Source organism: Heptranchias perlo, chromosome 3, assembly GCF_035084215.1.
Source record: "Heptranchias perlo isolate sHepPer1 chromosome 3, sHepPer1.hap1, whole genome shotgun sequence".
Taxonomy (NCBI): domain Eukaryota; kingdom Metazoa; phylum Chordata; class Chondrichthyes; order Hexanchiformes; family Hexanchidae; genus Heptranchias; species Heptranchias perlo.
Window position 1 is genome coordinate 79,337,322 of NC_090327.1, and position 25,090 is coordinate 79,362,411.

A 25,090-nucleotide genomic window follows, 5' to 3' on the forward strand; every position below is an offset into this window, starting at 1 on the left:
TTTTATTTAAATGAGGTCCTGCCATTAAGATCAGCAGGGCTTCCACATCCCAACCTGTCCAGGTGCACTGTTCACTACTGGGCTTGGGTGCACGCACCCTTCTCGCCCCTCCGGTAAAATCGAGGCCTATGTCTTGGAAGATGTCATCAGCCACCTCAATGATTTTCTGGGGTTGAATTCCGATTTGAGTGCATCATAGGAACAGAAGCAGGCTATTCAGCCCCTTGAGCTTGTTCCTCCATTCAATTAAATCATGACTGATCTGTACTTTAACTCCATTTACTCGCCTGTACCATATCCCTTGATTCCCATACCTAACAAAAAGTTACCAATCTCAGTCTTCAAAATTTCAATTGACCCAGCATCCACAGCTTTTTGGGTGAGAGAATTGCAGACATCAACTAGCGTTTGTATGAAAAGGTGTTTCCTGATTACACTCCTGAAAGGCCTAGCTCTAATTTCAAGATTATTCCCTCTTGTTCTCGATTTCCCCACCGGAAGAGTAGACATATCCCTATGAGGGGAAAAGGAAGGGCATCCAAAGCTAGGGCTCCCTGGATGATTAAAGATATAGATACTAAAATGAAACATGAAAAGGAGGTTTATGACGAATATAAGGTTCATAATACAGTAGAGAATCAGGCTGAATACAGAAAGTACAGAGGAGATCTAAAAAAGGGAATAAGAGGGGCAAAGAGAAAGTATGAGAATAGATTAGCGGCTAACATAAAAGGGAATCCAAAAGTCTTCCATATAAAAAATAGTAAAAGGGTAGTCAAAGGAATCGTGGAACTGATTAGGGACAAAAAAAAGAGATTTTCTTGTGGATGCAGAGGCCATGGCTGAGGCACTAAATGAATACTTCACGTCCATCTTCACTAGAGAAGAGGATGCTGCCATTGTAGCAGTAAAGGAGAAAGTAGTAGCAATAATGGATAGGATAAAAATAGATAAATAGGAGGTACCTAAAGGATTGGCAGTACTCAAAGCAGAAAAGTCACCTGGTCCAGCTGGGATGCATCCTAGGCTACCGAGGGAAGTAAGGGTGGAAATTGTGGAGGCTCTAGCCACAATCTTCCAATCCTCCTTAGATATGGGATGATGCCGGAGGACTGGAGGATTGAAAATGTTGACCCCTGCTCAAAGAGAAGGGGGATAAACCTGGCAATTACAGGCCAGTCAGCTTAACGTCGGTTGTGGGGAAACTTTTAGAGACAATAATCTGAGACAAAAAAAAATTGACGCTTGGAAAAGTATGGGCTAATAAATGAAAATCAACATGGATTTGTCAAAAGGAAAATTGTGTTTAACGAACGTGATTGAGTTCTTTGATGGAGTAACAGAGAGGGTAGTACGGTTGATGCTGTGTATATGGACTTCCAAAAGGCATTTGATAAAGTACCACATAATAGACTTGTTAGCAAAATTAAAGCTCATGGGATTAAGAGGGATAGTGGCAGCATGGATAGAAAATTAGCTAGGGGACAGAAAGCAGAGAGTAGAGGTGAACTGTTGTTTTTCAGAATGGAGGGAGGTATATAGTGGTGTTCCCTAGGGGTCACTATTAGGACCACTGCTCTTTTTGATATATATTAATGACCTCGACTTGGGTATAGAGGGTACAATTTCAAAGTTTGCAGATGACACGAAACTCGGAAATGTAGTAAACAACGTGAAGGATAGTAACAGACTTCAGGAGGACACAGACAGACCGGTTAAATGGGCAGACACATGGCAGGTGAAATTTAACACAGAGAAGTGTGAAGTGATCATTTTGGTAGGAAGAATGAGGAGAGGCAATATAAACTAAATGGTACAATTTTAACGGGAGTGCAGGAACAAAGAGACCTGGGGGTGCACATACACAAATCTTTGAAGGTGGCACGACAAGTTGAGAAGGCTGTTAAAAAAGCATATGGAATCCTGGGCTTTATTAATAGAGGCATAGAGTACAAAAGCAAGGAGGTTATGCTAAACCTTTATAAAACACTGGTCAGGCCTCAGCTGGAGTATTGTGTTCAATTCTGGGCCTCACAGTTTAGGAAGAATGTCAAGGCCTTAGAGAGCGTGCAGAAGAGATTTACTGGACTGGTGCCAGGGATGAGGGGCTTCAGTTATGTGGACAGACTTGGGAAGCTGGGTTGTTCTCCTTAGAACAGAGAAGGCTAAGGGGAGATTTGATGGAGGTGTTCAAAAACATGAATGGTTTTGACAGAGTAAATAAGAAGAAACTGTTTCCAGTGGAAGAAGGGTCAGTATCCAGAGCACACAGATTTACGGTGATTGGCAAAAGAGCCAGAGGCGACACAAGGAAACATTTTTTTTAACACAGCAAGTTGATATGATTTGGAATGCACTGCCTAAAAGGGTGGTGGAAGCAGATTGAATAGTAATTTTCAAAAGGGAATTGGATAAATACTTGAAGGGGAAATATTTACAGGACTATGGGCAAGGAGCGGGGGAATTGGACTAATTGGATTGCTCTTTCAAAGAGCCGGCACAGGCACGATGGACCAAATGGCCTCCTCCTGTGCTGTACCTACTATGATACTATGATATGAAAACACCAACAACATGCAATTTGAAATCTGATTTTTCTACCGTGGAACCAGGATTTAGCAACATCCAAAAGTAACAAAATTCATTGCAAAACACAAACCTATAGGCAATCTATACAAAGAAAACTCAAGAGAATCATTAGAATGTTTAAACTTCAAATTACCTTTGTTTCCACCAAGTCCCACACCATTTTTCTTGCTCCAGTCAAATGGAAATTGATCTTTTGGCAGCTCTTCAAATAATTTGCTATTAAGAGATCTGTGCTTAAGGCTTCGCCTTGTGCATTCTTGCTTTTCTTTTGAACTGAAAAAGAGGAAAATTTACCCTATTTTATTAACAAATATTAAAATGATTTATTGTAAATCCTCTTCATTCTTGAATGCAATTTCACCTCCACATACAAATAAAATAATTGCCATCTTCCCACAGATATAAATCATCCAGAAGTTTTCACTAGGTATGGTCAGTTGCAGAAACTTCTGTAAATCATTGTTCAAAATGTTCTAGTGATGAGGGGGATTTGAAGACTGCTGGATGGTAAAGGAGGAGGTGAAGCAGGGCCATTTTTCCCCTCGCACACACCTGTCAATTCATGCACTGTCAGAGACATCGTAGCAACTAAGCAATCAGGCGTTAGCAATGGCCCTAGATGAGACAAATCACCATTCATAGAATCATACAAAATTTACGGCACAGGAGGCCGTTTGGCCCATCGTGTCCGCGCCGGCTAATCCCACTTTCCAGCTCTTGGTCCATAGCCTTCTAGGTCACAGCACTTCAGGTGCACATCTAGGTACTTTTTGAATAAGTTGAGGGTTTCTGCCTCTACCACCCTTTCAGGCAGTGAGTTCCAGACCCCTACCACGCTCTGGTTGAAAAAAATTTTCCTCAGCTCTCTTCTAATCTTTCTACTTTAAATCTGTGCCCCCTGTTTATTGACCTCTCTGCTAAGGAAAATAGGTCCTTCCTATCCACTCTATCTAGGCCCCTCATAATTTTATACACGTCAATTAAATCACCCCTCAGCCTCTTCTGTTCCAAAAAGAGAACAACCCCAGCCTATCCAATCTTTCCTCAGAGCTAAAATTCTCCAGTCCAGGCAACATCCTCATAAATCTCCTCTGTATCCTATCTAGTGCAATTACATCCTTCCTGTAATGTGATGACCAGAACTGTATGCAGTACTCAAGCTGTGGCCTAACTAGTGTTTTATACAGTTCCAGCTTAACCTCCCTGCTCTTTTATTAGCCGAGGCATAGAATATAAGAAAGTATTCCATATGCCTCTTAACCACCTTATCTACCTGTCCTGCTACCTTCAGGGATCTGTGGACATACACTCCAAGGTCCCTCACTTCCTCTACACCTTTCGTAAACAATTTTACAACACCAAGTTATAGTCCAGCAATTTTATTTTAAATTCACAAGCTTTCGGAGGCTTCCTCCTTCCTCAGGCGAACGTTGTTGGAAAAGGATATCCAAGAAGATCGCGCATATAGCTACCATCTACACCTTTCAGCATCCTCCCATTTATTGTGTACTCCCTTGCTTTTTTTGCCCTCCCCAAATGCATTACCTCACACTTCTCTGGATTGAATTCCATTTGCCACTTTTCTGCCCACCTGACCTGTCTATTGATATCTTCCTGCAGTCTACGGCTTTTCTCCTCACTATCAACCACACGACTAATTTTTGTATCATCTGCAAACTTCTTAATCTTGCCCCCTACATTTAAGCCATTATTTCTGGCTGCAAGTGGGCTGACTTCTAAACGCACTTGTATATGCCGGCAATACAACTTTGCATTGCCGGCTATGCAGGCCTATCCAAGACGTCAATGAAATCTCATGGACAGAAAATGATATTTCAAGATTGTGCATGCCCAGTTTTTAATGTTTTCCCCAGTGCTCTGAAATCCACCCTTCACTGTTAATAAATTTCAGAATACCGGGAGCTGAAACACTGCAGAACACTGCTGAAACTGTTTCTCAATATACGTGCCATATGGTGCAATAATGGAGTCTTTGCTGACATCAGGATGCATTTGTAATTGAACCCCCAATCAAGAAGCAATTTATGCATTGTAGTCATCAAACAAAGTGCATGCTGAATCAGAAGCATTCCTAATCGCAGAAGCCCTCCCCCTCTTCTTCAAAGAAAATGGCAAGGTTGTCTGCAGAGCTGAAAAATAATTATTGGCCTCTGATGAACTAATGGGCCCCATGCATCAAATGATGCTGGAGCAGGCCTTGGACCACTAGTAGTAGGACTAGAGTTGAAGTTGAAGCTTGTTGAGGTGTTCATTCTTCACAATGAATGCCATCTTAATGGAACTAACCATATGTTCAGATAACCAGTCACTAGCTTAACACACTGGGGCTGATTTTCCTCTGCATTGCACTTGTACACAGCTATTTCCGGGCATACAGTTTTCACTTCATGCGCACACAGAATCATATCGCACAGAAGGAGGTCATTCAGTCAATCGTGCCTGTGCCAGCTCTTTGAAAGAGCTATCCAATTAGTGCCATTCGCCTATCCTTTCCCCACAGCCCTGCAAACTTTTCCTTTTCAAGTATAATTCCAATTCTCTTTTAAAAGTTACTATTGAATCTACTTTCACCACCCTTTCAGGCAGTGCATTTTTTTTTTATTCGTTCACGGGATGTGGGCGTCGCTGGCAAGGCCGGCATTTATTGCCCATCCCTAATTGCCCTCGAGAAGGTGGTGCTCAGCCGCCTTCTTGAACCGCTGCAGTCCGTGTGGTAACGGTTCTCCCACAGTGCTGTTAGGAAGGGAGTTCCAGGATTTTGACCCAGCGACAATGAAGGAACGGCGATATATTTCCAAGTCGGGATGGTGTGTGACTTGGAGGGGAACGTGCAGGTGGTGTTGTTCCCATGCGCCTGCTGCCCTTGTCCTTCTAGGTGGTAGAGGTCGCGGGTTTGGGAGGTGCTGTCGAAGAAGCCTTGGCGAGTTGCTGCAGTGCATCCTGTGGATGGTGCACACTGCAGCCACAGTGCGCCGGTGGTGAAGGGAGTGAATGTTTAGGGTGGTGGATGGGGTGCCAATCAAGCGGGCTGCTTTATCTTGGATGGTGTCGAGCTTCTTGAGTGTTGTTGGAGCTGCACTCATCCAGGCAAGTGGATAGCATTCCATCACACTCCTGACTTGTGCCTTGTAGATGGTGGAAAGGCTTTGGGGAGTCAGGAGGTGAGTCACTCGCCGCAGAATACCCAGCCGCTGACCTGCTCTCGTAGCCACAGTATTTATATGGCTGGTCCAGTTAAGTTTCTGGTCAATGGTGACCCCCAGGATGTTGATGGTGGGGGATTCGGCGATGGTAATGCCGTTGAATGTCAAGGGGAGGTGGTTAGACTCTCTCTTGTTGGAGATGGTCATTGCCTGGCACTTATCTGGCGCGAATGTTACTTGCCACTTATGAGCCCAAGCCTGGATGTTGTCCAGGTCTTGCTGCATGCAGGCTCGGACTGCTTCATTATCTGAGGGGTTGCGAATGGAACTGAACACTGTGCAGTCATCAGCGAACATCCCCATTTCTGACCTTATGATGGAGGGAAGGTCATTGATGAAGCAGCTGAAGATGGTTGGGCCTAGGACACTGCCCTGAGGAACTCCTGCAGCAATGCCCTGGGGCTGAGATGATTGGCCTCCAACAACCACTACCATCTTCCTTTGTGCTAGGTATGACTCCAGCCACTGGAGAGTTTTCCCCCTGATTCCCATTGACTTCAATTTTACTAGGGCTCCTTGGTGCCACACTCGGTCAAATGCTGCCTTGATGTCAAGGGCAGTCACTCTCACCTCACCTCTGGAATTCAGCTCTTTTGTCCATGTTTGGACCAAGGCTGTAATGAGGTCTGGAGCCGAGTGGTCCTGGCGGAACCCAAACTGCATTCCAGGTTGGGCAGGGGCAGCAATACTGCATGTGAAACAGGCATTCCTATTTAAATTTTATTTAAAGGAAACTGACATGATGTCATTGTAGGATGTTGTGAGTTTCCTCCACTTCCACTGATCACAGGTCAGGGGCAGGCTGCCTCCATAAAAACAATCAGTTTCATAATGTTGCATTTTAAAAGCTGGCAAGTTAAAAAAAGAGCTGCAGCAAATCGGTAAGATGTGCATAAACTGATTTATCGCTGTATGGTATAACAATTATAAAATGCTGATTGCTGTAGAGTGCACTGTGGGCAGAAGCAATTAAGGAGATTGTGGTGTTCTTTGATCCTACCATCTTTTTTAGCAGAAGGGGGACACAATTTTGGCATGATTTTATACATGTACTACTTCGAGGAGGACAAAGAAGAAGCACATTTAGATGACCAGGAATAAGGCATCATCAAAGGAGGAGGGCACCTACCCACGGTTACCCTGCTACCCACAGTCAGGGTGACCACTAGCTTGAACATTTTTGAATGTTCTATCCAGCGGGTCAGGGGGGAAATAAACAACACAAGTCAGGCTGTAGTGGAGTAGTGCACTGCTGCATAAAACAGGTGATTGCTGCCTTTTAAAGAGCAAACAACAATATCACTCAGTACTAGGTCTCTTGCTTTTTGTTGTATATATTAATGATTTGGACTTGAATGTGGGGGGCTTGATCAAGAAATTTGCAGATGATACAAAAATTGGCTGTGCAGTTGATAGTGAGGAGGAAAGCTGTAGACTGCAGGAAGATATCAATGGATTGGTCAGATGTGCAGAAAGTGGCAAATGGAATTCATTTGCCAACCATCTGAGAGGAGCCGAGCCGAGCGGAGGGAGCGTCCGATAAAAGGCGGGATTTCAGAGCGCTGAGTGCAGCTGAGAGGAGCCGAGCCGAGCGGAGGGAGCGTCCGATAAAAGGCGGGATTTCAGAGCGCTGCGTGCAGCTGAGAGGAGCCGAGCCGAGCGGAGGGAGCGTCCGATAAAAGGCGGGATTTCAGAGCGCTGAGTGCAGCTGAGAGGAGCCGAGCCGAGCGGAGCTGCGACGGAGTTCGAAGTGACGTCAGGAATCAGATCGGGACGCGACACAGGGGAGGCACCTGATTGGTGAGTAGGTTCAGGTGAGTATTTCTACTTATCGACAGTAACTGAAGTAAAAGGAAAGGGAAGGTCTGCAGGTCTTATAGGAAGTTGCGTTTATTTTTTAGTGAATCAAGGTCCCTAGTGTAGTTAACATTCTCTAAATTGAGAACAATTTAAAGGAGTAAACTCCTTAAAGGGAGTGGTAAGTAGTTTTTCTTTCCTTTTTTTTCTCTTGACATTGTAGTTGTTGTTAAGCTAACTTAAGGGTTAAGTCATGGCAGGAGATCCCAGAGCCGTGTCATGTTCCTCTTGTGAGATGTGGGAATTCAGGGATCCTTCCTGTGTCCCTGATTCCTTCACCTGCGGGAAGTGTGTCCAGCTGCAGCTATTGTTTGACCGCTTGACGGCTCTGGAGCTGCGGATGGACTCACTTTGGAGCATCCGCGATGCTGAGAAAGTCGTGGATAGCACGTTCAGTGAGTTGGTCACACCACAGATAAAAATTACTGAGGGAGATAGTGAATGGGTGACCAACAGACAGAGGAAGAGTAGGAAGGCAGTGCAGGGGTCCCCTGCGGTCATCTCCCTCCAAAACAGGTATACCGTTTTGGATACTGTTGGGGGAGATGGCTCACCAGGGGAAGGTGGCAGTGGCCAGGTTCATGGCACCGTGGCTGGCTCTGCTGCACAGGAGGGCAGGAAAAAGAGTGGCAGAGCTATAGTGATAGGGGACTCGATTGTAAGGGGAATTGACAGGCGTTTCTGCGGACGCAACCGAGACTCCAGGATGGTATGTTGCCTCCCTGGTGCAAGGGTCAAGGATGTCTCGGAGCGGCTGCAGGACATTCTGGAGGGGGAGGGTGAACAGCCAGTTGTCGTGGTGCATATAGGCACCAACGATATAGGTAAAAAACAGGATGAGGTCCTACAAGCTGAATTTAGGGAGTTAGGAGTTAACTAAAGAGTAGGACCTCAAAGGTAGTAATCTCAGGATTGCTACCAGTGCCACGGGCAAGTCAGAGTAGGAATGACAGGATAGCTAGGATGAATACGTGGCTTGAGAGATGGTGCAAGAGGGAGGGATTCAAATTCCTGGGCCATTGGAACCGGTTCTGGGGGAGGTGGGACCAGTACAAATTGGACGGTCTGCATCTGGGCAGGACTGGAACCAATGTCCTAGGGGGAGTGTTTGCCAGTGCTGTTGGGGAGGGTTTAAACTAATGTGGCAGGGGGATGGGAACCGATGCAGGAAGTCAGTGGGAAATAAAATGGTGACAGAAACAAAAGGCAGTAAGGGAGAGTGTACAGAACATGACCGGACAGATGGTCTGAGAAAGCAGGGCAAAGACCAAGGGAAGTCTAGATTAAACTGCATTTATTTCAATGCAAGAAGTCTGATGGGCAAGGCAGATGAACTCAGGGCATGGATGGGTACATGGGACTGGGATGTTATAGCTATTACTGAAACATGGCTAAGGGAGGGGCAGGACTGGCAGCTCAATGTTCCAGGGTACAGATGCTATAGGAAAGATAGAGCAGGAGGTAAGAGAGGAGGGGGAGTTGCGTTCTTGATTAGGGAGAACATCACGGCAGTAGTGAGAGGGGATATATCCGAGGGTTCGCCCACTGAGTCTATATGGGTAGAACTGAAAAATAAGAAGGGAGAGATCACTTTGATAGGATTGTACTACAGACCCCCAAATAGTCAACGGGAAATTGAGGAGCAAATATGTAAGGAGATTACAGACAGCTGCAAGAAAAATAGGGTGGTAATAGTAGGGGACTTTAACTTTCCCAACATTGACTGGGACAGCCATAGTATTAGGGGCTTGGATGGGGAGAAATTTGTTGAGTGTATTCAGGAGGAATTTCTCATTCAGTATGTGGATGGCCCGACTAGAGAGGGGGCAAAACTTGACCTCCTCTTGGGAAATAAGGAAGGGCAGGTGACAGAAGTGTTAGTGAGGGATCACTTTGGGACCAGTGATCATAATTCCATTAGTTTTAAGATAGCTATGGAGAATGATAGGTCTGGCCCAAAAGTTAAAATTCTAAATTGGGGAAAGGCCAATTTTGATGGTATTAGACAGGAACTTTCAGAAGTTGATTGGGAGAGTCTGTTGGCAGGCAAAGGGGCGTCTGGTAAGTGGGAGGCTTTCAAAAGTGTGTTAACCAGGGTTCAGGGTAAGCACATTCCTTATAAAGTGAAGGGCAAGGCTGGTAGAAGTAGGGAACCTTGGATGACTCGGGAGATTGAGGCACTAGTCAAAAAGAAGAAGGAGGCATATGACATGCATAGGCAGCTGGGATCAAGTGGATCCCTTGAAGAGTATAGAGATTGCCGGAGTAGAGTTAAGAGAGAAATCAGGAGGGCAAAAAGGGGATATGAGATTGCTTTGGCAGATCAGGCAAAGGTGAATCCAAAGAGCTTCTACAAATACATAAAGGGCAAAAGGGTAACTAGGGAGAGAGTAGGGCCTCTTAAGGATCAACAAGGTCATCTATGTGCAGAACCACAAGAAATGGGTGAGATCCTGAATGAATATTTCACATCGGTATTTACGGTTGAGAAAGGCATGGATGTTAGGGAACTTGGGGAAATAAATAGTGATGTCTTGAGGAGTGTACATATTACAGAGAGGGAGGTGCTGGAAGTCTTAACGCGCATCAAGGTAGATAAATCTCCGGGACCTGATGAAATGTATCCCAGGACGTTATGGGAGGTTAGGGAGGAAATTGCGGGTCCCCTAGCAGAGATATTTGAATCATCCACCGCTACAGGTGAGGTGCCTGAAGATTGGAGGGTAGCAAATGTTGTGCCTTTGTTTAAGAAGGGCGGCAGGGAAAAGCCTGGGAACTACAGACCAATGAGCTTGACATCTGTAGTGGGTAAGTTGTTAGAGGGTATTCTGAGGGACAGGATCTACAGGCATTTGGAGAGGCAGGGACTAATTAGGAACAGTCAGCATGGTTTTGTGAGAGGAAAATCATGTCTCACGAATTTGATTGAGTTTTTTGAAGGGGTAACCAAGAAGATAGATGAGGGCTGTGCAGTAGACGTGGTCTACATGGACTTCAGCAAAGCATTTGACAAGGTACCGCATGGTAGGTTGTTACATAAGGTTAAATCTCATGGGATCCAAGGTGAGGTAGCCAATTGGATACAAAATTGGCTTGACGACAGAAGACAGAGGGTGGTTGTAGAGGGTTGTTTTTCAAACTGGATGCCTGTGTCCAGCGGTGTGCCTCAGGGATCGGTGCTGGGTCCGCTGTTATTTGTTATTTATATTAATGATTTGGATGAGAATTTAGGAGGCATGGTTAGTAAGTTTGCAGATGACGCCAAGATTGGTGGCATTGTGGACAGTGAAGAAGGTTATCTAGGATTGCAACGGGATCTTGATAAATTGGGCCAGTGGGCCGATGAATGGCAGATGGAGTTTAATTTAGATAAATGTGAGGTGATGCATTTTGGTAGATCGAATCGGGCCAGGACCTACTCCGTTAATGGTAGGGCGTTGGGGAGAGTTATAGAACAAAGAGATCTAGGAGTACAGATTCATAGCTCCTTGAAAGTGGAGTCACAGGTGGATAGGGTGGTGAAGAAGGCATTCGGCATGCTTGGTTTCATTGGTCAGAACATTGAATGCAGGAGTTGGGATGTCTTGTTGAAGTTGTACAGGGCATTGGTGAGGCCACACTTGGAGTACTGTGTACAGTTCTGGTCACCCTATTATAGAAAGGATATTATTAAACTAGAAAGAGTGCAGAAAAGATTTACTAGGATGCTACCGGGACTTGATGGTTTGACTTACAGGGAGAGGTTAGACAGACTGGGACTTTTTTCCCTGGAGAGTAGGAGGTTAAGGGGTGATCTTATAGAAGTCTATAAAATAATGAGGGGCATAGATAAGGTCGATAGTCAAAATCTTTTCCCAAAGGTAGGGGAGTCTATGACGAGGGGACATAGATTTAAGGTGAGAGGGGAGAGATACAAAAGGGTCCAGAGGGGCAATTTTTTCACTCAAAGGGTGGTGAGTGTCTGGAACGAGCTGCCAGAGGCAGTAGTAGAGGCGGGTACAATTTTGTCTTTTAAAAAGCATTTGGACAGTTACATGGGTAAGATGGGTATAGAGGGATATGGGCCAAGTGCAGGCAATTGGGACTAGATTAGTGGTATAAACTGGGCGACATGGACATGTTGGGCCGAAGGGCCTGTTTCCATGTTGTAACTTCTATGATTCTATTCTATGATTCTAAATGTGAGGTAATGCATTTGGGGACGGCAAACTAGGCAAGGGAGTACACAATACATGGGAGGATACTGAGCGGTGTAGAGGAACAAAGGGACCTCAGATTGCATGTCCACAGATCCCTGAAGGTAGCAGGACAGGTAGATAAGGTGGTTAAAAAGGCATATATGGGATACTTTCCTTTATTGGCCAAGGCACAGAATACATGAGCAGGGAGGTTATGCTCGAACTATGTAAAACAATGGTTAGGCCACAGCTTGAGTACTGCGTACAGTTCTGGTCACCACATTACAGGAAAGATGTGATTGCACTAGAGAAGGTACAGAGGAGATTTAAGAGGATGTTGCCAGGACTGGAGAATTTTAGCTTTGAGAAAAGATTGGATAGGCTGGGGTTGTTTTCTTTGGAACAAAAAGGTATATAAAATTATGACGGGACTAGGTAGAGTTGATAGGGAGGACCTATTTCCCTTAGCAGTGGGGTCAGTGACCAGTGGACATAGATTTAAAGTAATTGGTAGAAGGATTATTGGGGAGCTGAGGAGAATTTTTTCACCAAGAGGGTGGTGGGGGACTGGAACTCACTGCCTGAAAGGATAGTAGAGGCAGAAACCCTCAATTGATTTAAAAAGTACTTGGATTTGCACTTGAAGTGCCGTAACCTACAGGGCTACGGACCAAGTGCTGGAAAGTGGGATTCAGCTGGTTAGCTCTTTTTCAGCCGGCACAGACATGATGGGCCGAATGGCCTCCTTCTGTGCCTTAACTTTCTATGATCAATTCCTCGTGAACACCAGGGTGCAACAGAACTGAGCCTTAGGGTTCCTTCGAATGGCAGGATTCTGAAAAGTATAGGAGGTAAGGCATAGCACCTAGCTAGCTCTTCGTGTTCTTGCCAACAGGAGTCCCTTTAGGTGAACCCCAAGGATTTCTACTCTAACTGTTCAGCTCGTGTGTTACCATATTCAATGGATAGTAAGGCCAATGCCAGATGATCAGACCACATTCATGATGCCTTTATTTTACACCATACAGCATTATTTGCTGAAACCCACCAAGTGAAACCCACCAGCTGAGGCGGCGGAGCAGAGGAGCGGCCCATAAAAAGGCGGGATTCAGGAGCACAGGATCAGCTGAGGCGGCGGAGCAGAGGAGCGGCCCATAAAAAGGCGGGATTCAGGAGCACAGGATCAGCTGAGGCGGCAGAGCAGAGCAGCGGCCCATAAAAAGGCGGGAGTCAGGAGCACAGGATCAGCTGAGGCGACGGAGCAGAGGAGCGGCCGAGCGCGAGGGTTAGGGAGAGAGAAAAAAACCCCAAAGTGACGTCAGCAGAAGGGAAGGAGCTGATTGGTGAGTAGCTGATTGTTTAGGAGGAGGATCGAGCTACTGCAGCTGCTGGAGGCACGAAGTCACAGCCAACAGGTAAACGATTGGCTGGTGACTGGTAAGTAGTTTTTCTTTCCTTCTTTTTCTCTTGACATTGTCGTTGTGTTAAGCTAACTTAAGGGTTAAGTCATGGCAGGAGATCCCAGAGCCATGTCATGTTCCTCTTGTGGGATGTGGGAATTCAGGGATCCTTCCTGTGTCCCTGGTTCCTTCACCTCCGGGAAGTGTGTCCAGCTGCAGCTACTGTTTGACCGCTTGACGGCTCTGGAGCTGCGGATGGACTCACTTTGGAGCATCCGCGGTGCTGAGGAAGTCGTGGATAGCACGTTCAGTGAGTTGGTCACACCACAGATAAAAATTACTGAGGGAGATAGTGAATGGGTGACCAACAGACAGAGGAAGAGTAGGAAGGCAGTGCAGGGGTCCCCTGTGGTCATCTCCCATCAAAACAGGTATACCGTTTTGGATACTGTTGTGGGGGATGGCTCACCAGGGGAAGGTGGCAGCGGCCAGGTTCATGGCACCGTGACTGGCTCTGCTGCACAGGAGGGCAGGAAAAAGAGTGGCAGAGCTATAGTGATAGGGGACTCGATTGTAAGGGGAATTGACAGGCGTTTCTGCGGACGCAACCGAGACTCCAGGATGGTATGTTGCCTCCCTGGTGCAAGGGTCAGGGATGTCTCGGAGCGGCTGCAGGACATTCTGGAGGGGGAGGGTGAACAGCCAGTTGTCGTAGGACATAAAGGTACCAACGATATAGGTAAAAAACGCGATGAGGTCCTACAAGCTGAATTTAGGGAGTTAGGAGTTAAACTAAAAAGTAGGACCTCAAAGGTAGTAATCGCAGGATTGCTACCAGTGCCACGGGCTAGTCAGAGTAGGAATGACAGGATAGCTAGGATGAATACGTGGCTTGAGAGATGGTGCAAGAGGGAGGGATTCAAATTCCTGGGCCATTGGAACCGGTTCTGGGGGAGGTGGGACCAGTACAAATTGGACGGTCTGCATCTGGGCAGGTCTGGAACCAATGTCCTAGGGGGAGTGTTTGCTAGTGCTGTTGGGGAGGGTTTAGGGAGGGTTTAAACTAATGTGGCAGGGGGATGGGAACCGATGCAGGAAGTCAGTGGGAAGTAAAGTGGTGATAGAAACAAAAGGCAGTAAGGGAGAGTGTACAAAACATGACCAGACAGATGGTCTGAGAAAGCAGGGCAAAGACCAAGGGAAGTCTCGATTAAACTGCATTTATTTCAATGCAAGAAATCTGATGGGCAAGGCAGATGAACTCAGGGCATGGATAGGTACATGGGACTGGGATGTTATAGCTATTACTGAAACATGGCTAAGGGAGGGGCAGGACTGGCAGCTCAATGTTCCAGGGTACAGATGCTATAGGAAAGATAGAGCAGGAGGTAAGAGAGGAGGGGGAGTTGCGTTCTTGATTAGGGAGAACATCACGGCAGTAGTGAGAGGGGATATATCCGAGGGTTCGCCCACTGAGTCTATATGGGTAGAACTGAAAAATAAGAAGGGAGAGATCACTTTGATAGGATTGTACTACAGACCCCCAAATAGTCAACGGGAAATTGAGGAGCAAATATGTAAGGAGATTACAGACAGCTGCAAGAAAAATAGGGTGGTAATAGTAGGGGACTTTAACTTTCCCAACATTGACTGGGACAGCCATAGCATTCGGGGCTTGGATGGGGAGAAATTTGTTGAGTGTATTCAGGAGGAATTTCTCATTCAGTATGTGGATGGCCCGACTAGAGAGGGGGCAAAACTTGACCTCCTCTTGGGAAATAAGGAAGGGCAGGTGACAGAAGTGTTAGTGAGGGATCACTTTGGGACCAGTGATCATAATTCCATTAGTTTTAAGATAGCTATGGAGAATGATAGGTCTGGCCCAAAAGTTAAAATTCTAAATTGGGGAAAGGCCAATTTTGATGGTATTAGACAGGAACTTTCAGAAGTTGATTGGGAGAGTCTGTTGGCAGGCAAAGGGGCGTCTGGTAAGTGGGAGGCTTTCAAAAGTGTGCTAACCAGGGTTCAGGGTAAGCACATTCCTTATAAAGTGAAGGGCAAGGCTGGTAGAAGTAGGGGACCTTGGATGACTCGGGAGATTGAGGCCCTAGTCAAAAAGGAGGCATATGACATGCATAGGCAGCTGGGATCAAGTGGATCCCTTGAAGAGTATAGAGATTGCCGGAGTAGAGAGAAATCAGGAAGGCAAAAAGGGGACATGAGATTGCTTTGGCAGATAAGGCAAAGGAGAATCCAAAGAGCTTCTACAAATACATAAAGGGCAAAAGAGTAACTAGGGAGAGAGTAGGGCCTCTTAAGGATCAACAAGGTCATCTATGTGCAGAACCACAAGAGATGGGTGAGATCCTAAATGAATATTTCACATCGGTATTTACGGTTGAGAAAGGCATGGATGTTAGGGAACTTGGGGAAATAAATAGTGATGTCTTGAGGAGTGTACTTATTACAGAGAGGGAGGTGCTGGAAGTCTTAACGCACATCAAGGTAGATAAATCTCCGGGACTGATGAAATGTATCCCAGGACGTTATGGGAGGTTAGGGAGGAAATTGCGGGTCCCCTAGCAGAGATATTTGAATCATCCACCGCTACAGGTGAGGTGCCTGAAGATTGGAGGGTAGCAAATGTTGTGCCTTTGTTTAAGAAGGGCGGCAGGGAAAAGCCTGGGAACTACAGACCGGTGAGCCTGACATCTGTAGTGGGTAAGTTGTTTGAGGGTATTCTGAGAGACAGGATCTACAGGCATTTGGAGAGGCAGGGACTGATTAGGAACAGTCAGCATGGTTTTGTGAGAGGAAAATCATGTCTCACGAATTTGATTGAGTTTTTTGAAGGGGTAACCAAGAAGATAGATGAGGGCTGTGCAGTAGATGTGGTCTACATGGACTTTAGCAAAGCCTTTGACAAGGTACCGCATGGTAGGTTGTTACATAAGGTTAAATCTCACGGGATCCAAGGTGAGGTAGCCAATTGGATACAAAATTGGATTGACCACAGAAGACAGAGGGTGGTTGTAGAGGGTTGTTTTTCAAATTGGAGGCCTGTGACCAGCGGTGTGCCTCAGGGATCGGTGCTGGTGTTATTTGTTATTTATATTAATGATTTGGATGAGAATTTAGGAGGCATGGTTAGTAAGTTTGCAGATGACGCCAAGATTGGTGGCATTGTGGACAGTGAAGACGGTTATCTAGGATTGCAACGGGATCTTGATAAATTGGGCCAGTGGGCCGATGAATGGCAGATGGAGTTTAATTTAGATAAATGTGAGGTGATGCATTTTGGTCGATCGAATCGGGCCAGGACCTACTCCGTTAATGGTAGGGCGTTGTGGAGAGTTATAGAACAAAGAGATCTAGGAGTACAGGTTCATAGCTCCTTGAAAGTGGAGTCACAGGTGGATAGGGTGGTGAAGAAGGCATTCGGCATGCTTGGTTTCATTGGTCAGAACATTGAATACAGGAGTTGGGATGTCTTGTTGAAGTTGTACAAGACATTAGTAAGGCCACACTTGGAATACTGTGTACAGTTCTGGTCACCCTATTATAGAAAGGATGTTATTAAACTAGAAAGAGTGCAGAAAAGATTTACTAGGATGCTACCGGGACTTGATGGTTTGACTTATAGGGAGAGGTTGGATAGACAGACTTTTTTCCCTGGAGAGTAGGAGGTTTAGGGGTGATCTTATAGAAGTCTATAAAATAATGAGGGGCATAGATAAGGTCGATAGTCAAAATCTTTTCCCAAAGGTAGGGGAGTCTATAACAAGGGGGTATAGATTTAAGGTGAGAGAGGAGAGATACAAAAGGGTCCAGAGGGGCAATTTTTTCACTCAAAGGGTGGTGAGTGTCTGGAATGAGCTGCCAGAGGCAGTAGTAGAGGCGGGTACAATTTTGTCTTTTAAAAAGCATTTGGACAGTTACATGGGTAAGATGGGTATAGAGGGATATGGGCCAAGTGCAGGCAATTGGGACTAGCTTAGTGGTATAAACTGGGCGACATGGACATGTTGGGCCGAAGGGCCTGTTTCCATGTTGTAAACTTCTATGATTCTATTCTAAGTGAAGGATTAGCTTCTGAAGATCAAGGATACATCATCATGGTCATTATTTCATTGCTGTTTGTGGGACCCCGCCGTGCACAAATTGGCTGCCGTGTTCTCCCACAATACAACAGTGACTACACTCCAAAAGCAACTCACTGGCTTACCACTCCACTAATTTCCCTACACACCAGCCGAATACAGATATAATGAGGCAGATGCCTCCACTAGATCCATCATAGAGTATATCACTGGCTTGCTAAAGCAGCAATCCAGCTGTCTTGACAGGCTAGGGGTGTCCTTTAGTATAACTCAGTCAAAGCTTCTTGGATCATCATGCTTTACTGTATTTTGCACAACACTGTGAATGAAAGAGGCAGTCACTTGCAGCGGCTGCAGCAAGAGCCCTCAGAAGAGCAGCTGGACGACATGGCTGAGCAGCCAGAGAACCGGAGAAGCCAACAGCAGAAGTCTCTGACAGCTGCAAGCTATGTGTTGGACCTTAATTCAGGACATTTCTCACAAACACCTCAAGAACCCTTCCTATTTTCAGTCCTCCACCATCTTCCCCATTCCCTATAATAAATCACAATCACCTACATTTGCACACATACCCTACTTATCAGCCAGCAAGACCATACCGCTTCACAGCACATTTCTTAATGGCACAAATGAAACTCCTGCTGCAGGTCTACAGTGCCAAAATAATTTATTGAACAAAGAGACGAGTGTATCTGAACCTAGCGCCTACTAACATGGTTCTTTCCTTTCTAATCAGTGGTTGCATGTTCTATTCAACTACCTAATCTGGTGCTTCTTGGTGCAATCCCCATGGCTAGATCCTGGAAGATGGCTGGTAATGGAGGCTCCCAGAGAGGCTACTAGGTTTTGGGTGGCTGTTAACCTCAGTAGATATAGCCCCCAGATAAGCCAGTTTTCGGCTACTGCACCTGCGCTGCTGCAGGACATCCTGGCCTGCTTTCGGCCTCCTGTGAAGTAATTGGAGAGGAGGGTTCAGACTGATGGGAATGTGTTGCCAAGGAGAGAGAGATATCATCATCCATTGCTAGGTCCAGCCAGCATCTGCTCCTGGCCTCCATGTTACTGTGCCAGAGGTTGAGCAGACCTCATTGCTGCAACGACATTGTAAAAGCCTATAACAAACTCTCGCTATACTTAGCTAAGCTCATCATCTGTCCTGTCCAATGCAGAGGAAACACTGCAATCCAAAGGCCTGTATGGCAGTAGTCTAAGCATTCAGAGATGATAAGGCAGATATACAGACTTCTGCCTTAAGAGGCTGTGGTGCAGATGGTCCTGGAGCTGCCATTCGTTCCAAGGGTAACTGCATGCTTTTGATGCCATGTACAAGAACCCCACATGTGGGTTGTGGAATCCTCGACATACAGCCATGTGTTGGAAGTTGCTCGGCATGTCCTCCAATAACTCAAAGAATCTTGTACTCAAAAGCATCCGTTTAAAAGCTGTATCCTGGAGATCAGGGTCCCTGCTTGGAGCTGGAGGCTATCTGACCCAGCAATCAGGAGCTTTCTGCTTCTACTGGACCACCTCTACCTACTCCTGCTCACTTGTGTTCTGTGTATTACTCTGTATCTGTCCTCAAACTATGTAAATCTTGGGGTATTGAAGCTGTGCTGCTTGCCAGAGTGACAGTCATAAGGCATCTGGTGAAGTGCTGGGCAAATGATGGTGAAGGCCCCACTTTTTCTGCCTTACCTGCAGAAGTAAAAGGAGATAAAACCATTAGGAGCATATTCTCAGAACAGCTTCTTGGACAACAGCTATCATCAAACAGCTGGCTTGGAACTTGCATGCCAGAGCTTGTGCGAGGAAGTAAGATAGAGTGCAAAGGAAGGCAAGTGTTGCACAATGGCCTGACCAGGGCCATGCCTTCTGCATCCCATCTCCTGGCTCTTACCCCTCCTCCCAGCCCTGAATTTTCAGGGATCACTCCTCAAATGGGATCAGATCATGCAGTGTTGCTATATAGCTCCAGTTGTAACTATCTGCCTTTAGTTTGTGCACTGCCTTCTTCTACAAAAGCAGAAACAAGCAACGATTTTCTGACAATGGCTACATGGAATTTGCCAACCCCAGATGTATTCCATAGGGATTGTGAAAATAGAAATGTGCACCTTAGAGGTACTGGTCAAGAAAACAACTGATTGTGATTTGTCCGGGGCATCATTCTGCTGAAGTTGGTGGTATGGGCAAGGGAAGTGCTGGAAAATGTAGTGGTGTCATGGGCACTCATGGAAAGGTGAAGAGAAAGTAAAGGAATACAAGGCTAAGAAGAATGAGATCATGCTAATAGTGGTTGATATACAGCCTAAATATGAGCTGGCAATAAGGGCACCTACCTTGTCCATCCTGGTGAGGTTGTTGAATTCTCTGCAGCACTGCAGCTACATCCTCTGTACAGTGCCACTTAGCATTATCACATTTGCCACCTTCTGCCATGTTCTTCACCTAATTGTCTCAGATACCCTGTAACCATGGCAGAGAGCAAGTTCCCTCATGTGGTCTACTTCCTGGATCAAGTTGTTGATGTTTTCCTATCAAAGCAGGGGTCCAACTTCTCCCACCTGTACTGCCAGACATCCGAGGCAATTAGGAAAGTTTGCAGTGATTTTTATTTCATTGACAAACTTCCACAAACGACACTGCACTTTTAAATTTCTCCAAGACTTTTTAAGGTCTATAGTTTTAAACTACTTGAAACCTTTTTAAAGCCTGAAGCTTCACTCAAAGTTCCTCTCTCTCTCTAACTGCACTGAGATAGAGGAAGGGAAGGTTGGAAAATTAGCCCCATTGCAAGTCCCCAAAGATAAGGTTCTTCAACCAATACATTATTCTTGTGAAATACATGCAGTGTCAGTGGGTAGGCTCAGCAACCAAAGCACATTTACTGCTGAGTTTCTGAGTTGAAGTCAACATGGATTGATACTGAAGCTGAAACAGAGATTCAGACCACTTTAGACAATACCAAACCAAGGAAGCTAGGAACTTGTACACTGTATGATTTAGAGTTCTCATCTATGCTGAGTTAACTGACTTAGCCAGAGCAACAGTTAGGATACTTTATCACCCTCAATGCCCCCAGGTTGGGTTTGGGGAGGGGGGGGGGGGGGGGGGGGAAAGAGAAGAGGAAATCAGCTAGAGTTTCCATTCCCATCTTCCCTGTTAGAAAATATAAATATATGGGCTTTAGGTGAGAACAGGATCAAGCTGAGCTATGATTCCTCCGTAGTTAAGTGGCCTGTTGACTTTCACTGTCTAGGCTTCTGATGAAGAATGGCCACTTGGGTGAGGTACCAGAGGACTTCCACCGGCAGTGGAATCATAGCCCAGCTAAAGTCGGCATCGAGGCTCCCCTAATGCCTCAGAGGTAAAGCCATTATCTCTGAACCATACCAACGAGGAAAATTCAATTCCCAGTCTGTGCTGAGTTAACCATGGCAGTGGTAGGGGTGCTATACTTGGCCATATTGCCCCTGGGTTATGGAATGGCAAATCATCTAAAGATTTCCTGTCCACCAACCCCTGTTGAAAGTGTGTGGACAAGAGGTAAGGACAGCATCAGGCTTGGCTGTGATACCTTCCGTTGCCATGTAGCTTGCCAACACTTTTCGTCATGGTTCACAAAAGAATTATAGCCCTTTGGGCAAGGTACCACTGCTCATGGAACCATACTCCCATAACAGAGTCAGTGCTTACAGAGGAGGGAAACAAAACATTTCAGCACTTCTTTTTTAAAACTTCCCCTCCTGTGGAGCGTGGAGAAGGAGAAAGGTTTCTCCCAACTCCACAACACTACTATGGGCCGCTGCCAGCTGTACTCGGCCCTCCTGCATCTCCTTCATGTAATGCAGCTTCTGATGTTTCATGAGTTCAGTGCGAATCCTCAGTCTCCGTCCCTATGGTCACCATTTGCCCACCAGTGGAAACAATCTTTCACTGTTTACCCACAGTAAGATCCCCAGGTTTCACGTACCCCTTTACTGGCTGTTCCTCTTTCGATGCTGCTCCCGCACACCACGTTGCTGCTGCCGCTACTACTCCCGGCTCTGCGGGAGATGCTGGCCCCCCCACCCAAGCCCCAATCCCACCCGACCCCCAAGAACCTAGTCTCCACATTTTCCTGGTACGACCCTCCATCTCCCAACCCCTATTCCATAGTTTGCCTCTCTCCCCCGAGCCCTGAGTTTCCCAGTCTCTGACCGCCCCACCCCCCAACCCCGAGCCATCTCCCAACCCTTAAATCGCAGTCCCCCATCACCCTTTACCCAACCACCAGTCCTATCACCCTCCCCCCTCTTTCCCCCTGCCCCTCTCCCTAAAATCCCCTCTCCGTCCCCAGTCCCCATCCAAGGCTCCCTAGCCCCAAAGTGGCCGTGGGGAGCACGCCTCCTCCTCCTGGCCCACAAGCAGTGCTCTAAAAAGCACTAACCTGCCGGAGATGGCAGCTCTTGCTGCCATTTTCCGTTAAATTTAAATTAGACTCCCAACTGCACTGTGGGTGCCTAATTTAAATATGATAATGAAGTGTCCTGTCTCTCCAAGAATTCAGTAGTCACAAACCACCAGACAGAACTTCCAAATACCAAGCCACTTCATTTTTTGAGCTGCAATTGTTCACAGTTGCAACACAGTCATATATTTATACATTTACAGAATTCACGGTGATAGGAGGTGACCCATGCGAAGAAGTTTACAAAGGTCTGGGTCTGATAAGTGGTGTTGGCTTTTAGGTATGTTGCTGATAGATAGGTACAAATAGCAACTTCAATGCACTGGATTATGGGGTGTTGTATTTGCTCCAGCAGTTGGACTGTAACTTCTCAGATCACATTTGAATTCAGCAGCTCTATACTGGACTTTTGTTTACATTGCTTCGGGAGCAAATTTGGTGTCCCTATAATCGGGATTACAATACTGGGAGTTCCGATCATCGTTCATGGTGTCACTGAAGGTGTCATTTAGCCATATAAGACTAGAAACTCCCATCAGCAAGAGTAGCAGAGGAATGCTTGCTTTCAAATGACATTCTTCTCTCCGCTATTTTAATGCGGGCCCTAGCCTATTTATTTTTTATAGGTTAGCATCTGCATTAAAATAGCAGCAAGAAAATGTTCCACAAGCACGTAAAGCATTAATCTGCTAATATTAACAATAATTTCTAACCTAAAATATCTTAACACAAAACATGGGAAAAGATTTCCCAATGGTTCAGCTACTTATGGCAGTGAGCTTAGACATACAGACCAGGAAGATCCCACATTCAATCCATGGTTTTTGCTGAATTAGTTGATCTGAATTAGGATGGCACAGAAGCATTAAAATTGATCTCCTTGTCTGTGGGTTAGAGAGGGAGATAAATCAACCAGGGTTTCTGCTCCTGATCACTTTTCAGAGACCTCTGCAGGAAATGCACATTTGGGTGTCAACTAAAGATAGGATTGGACTCTACTGAAATGCCCCCATAGTAGAATTGCCTGCTACCACTCATGGTATAGGTTCACTTATGAAGAATGGACACTTGGGTGCAGTATCGACAGGCAGCCACTGCCCATGGAACCATACCTCAGCAAAGAAGTCAACTGCTTAGGAGATGAGAGGCAACAATTGGTAGAAAAGGGGGGTGGGTGGGTAGGGAGTAAATAAAACACAGCAATAAGAAACCACTGGTTCAGTAATTATTATGCATATACAGTCAAGACCAATCGTAAGAAACATCAGTATAACCCAAAGTGCATTCAAAATTTTAGCTATAGTGTGCTTATTCTCATTTCTTAGTGCTTGATGACTATTTAATTAACACTACACCCCCCTCATCTCTCACCTGCAGTAGCCTTGGACCCTAATCATTTTGCCGAGTTTCGCAGCCATCTTCTCCCTCCCTTAGCACCCTCTTGAAGCTCAACTCATTCATGAGGACCACATCCTGTTCCCTAGATCCCTTCCCCAATCACTCCTGACCAGTAAACTTCCCTCCCTGGGCTCCACGCCTGGATCCCTTTCTTCAGGTACCACCCCACCTCTTTCAAAATTGACATCATAACCCCTACCCTGAAAAATAAAATCTTCAACCTATCTCCAACTTCCTTTTCCATTTCATTGCCTCCCAGCTGCACGCCTACTTCTTCTGAAACTCCATATAAATCTCTCCAGTCTGACTTCCATCCTTATTACAGGGTCAAAACTGCCCTACCCAGAGTTATGAATGACATCCGATGTAACTGTAATCATGGTACATTATCCCTCCTCGTCCTTTCAGCAGTAATCAATACAGTTCACTATGTCATTCTCGACTCCTTAGTTGTCCCCATCAGACTGCCAATCCAAAAATCAAACATTGGACAAGTCACAACTTCCTGCAGTTCAACATCAGGGATACTGAAACCACAGTCTTCAGTCCACACCACAAATTCTGCTCCCTTGCCACTAATCCTATACCCCTCCCCAGCCACTCCTTCTGGCTTAAACAGACTGTTTATAATCTTCCATCACCATCCCTGGGTATGTCCTGTCCCACAGCCAGGACAGACCGACCAGAGTTGGCGGTCAGGAGGGAGTGGCCCTGGGAGTCCTCAACATTGACTCTGGACTCCATGAAATCTCATGGCATCAGGCCAAACATGGGCAAGGAAACCTGCTGCTGATCACCACCTACCGCCCTCCCTCAGCTGATAAATCAGTCCTCCTCCATGTTGAACACCACTTGGAGGAAGCACTGAAGGTAGCAAGGGCACAGAATGTACTCTGGGTGGGGGACTTCAATGTCCCTCACCAAGAGTGGCTCAGTAGCACCACTATTGACCGAGCTGGCCGAATCCTGAAGGACATTGCTGCCAGACTGGGCCTGCGACAGGTGGTGAGCAAACCAACACGAGGGAAATACTTACTTGACCTCGTCTTCACCAATCCACCTGTCGCAAATGCATCTGTCCATGACATTGGTAAGAGTGACCACCGCACAGTCCTCGTAGAGGCGAAGTCCCGTCTTCGCACTGAGGACACCATCCAACGTGTTGTGTGGCATGATCACCATGCTAAATGGGATAGATTCAGAACAGATCTAGCAGCTCAAAACTGGGCATCCATGAGGCACTGTGGGCCATCAGCAGCAGAATTGTATTTCAGCACAATCTGAAACGTCATGGCCCGGCATATTCCTCACTCTACCATTACCAACAAGCAAGTTGAAGAGCATGCCAGGAGCAGCATCAAGTATACCTAAAAATGAGGTGCAAACCTGGTGAAACTACAACTCAGGACTACTTGCATGCTAAACAGCGGAAGCAACATGCAAAAGACAGAGCTAAGCGATTCCACAACCAATGGATCAGATCAAAGCTCTGCAGTCCTGCCACATCCAGTCGTGAATGATGGTGGACAATTAAACAACTAACGGGAGGAGGAGGCTCTGTAAACATCCCCATACTCAATGACGGCAGAGTCCAGCACGTGATTGCAAAAGACAAGGCTGAAGTGTTTGCAACCATCTTCAGCCAGAAGTGCCGAGTGGATGATCCATCTCGGCCTCCTCCCGATATCCACACCATCACAGAAGCCAGTCTTCAGCCAATTCGATTCATTCCACGTGATATCCAGAAACGGCTGAGTGCACTGGATATAGCAAAGGCTATGGGTCCCGACAACATCCCGGCTGTAGTGCTGAAGCCTTGTGCTCTAGAACTAGCTGCGCCTCTAGCCAAGCTGTTCCAGTACAGCGACAACACTGTCGGTTGGATGCCAATGTG

General features: G+C 46.2%; 1 protein-coding gene across 7 annotated transcripts in view; it reads right to left on the reverse strand.

Annotated features, from left to right (window-relative positions):
- The window catches only part of si:ch211-171b20.3 (uncharacterized), a 152,291-nt gene that overhangs the window by 93,940 nt on the left and 33,261 nt on the right, over positions 1-25,090 (reverse strand). For all 7 annotated transcript variants that reach the window (XM_067980442.1, XM_067980450.1, XM_067980455.1 and 4 more), the window contains one exon: positions 2,723-2,862. In XM_067980442.1, the coding sequence (XP_067836543.1) occupies positions 2,723-2,862 (140 nt within the window). The remainder of the gene's footprint in view (positions 1-2,722; positions 2,863-25,090) is intronic.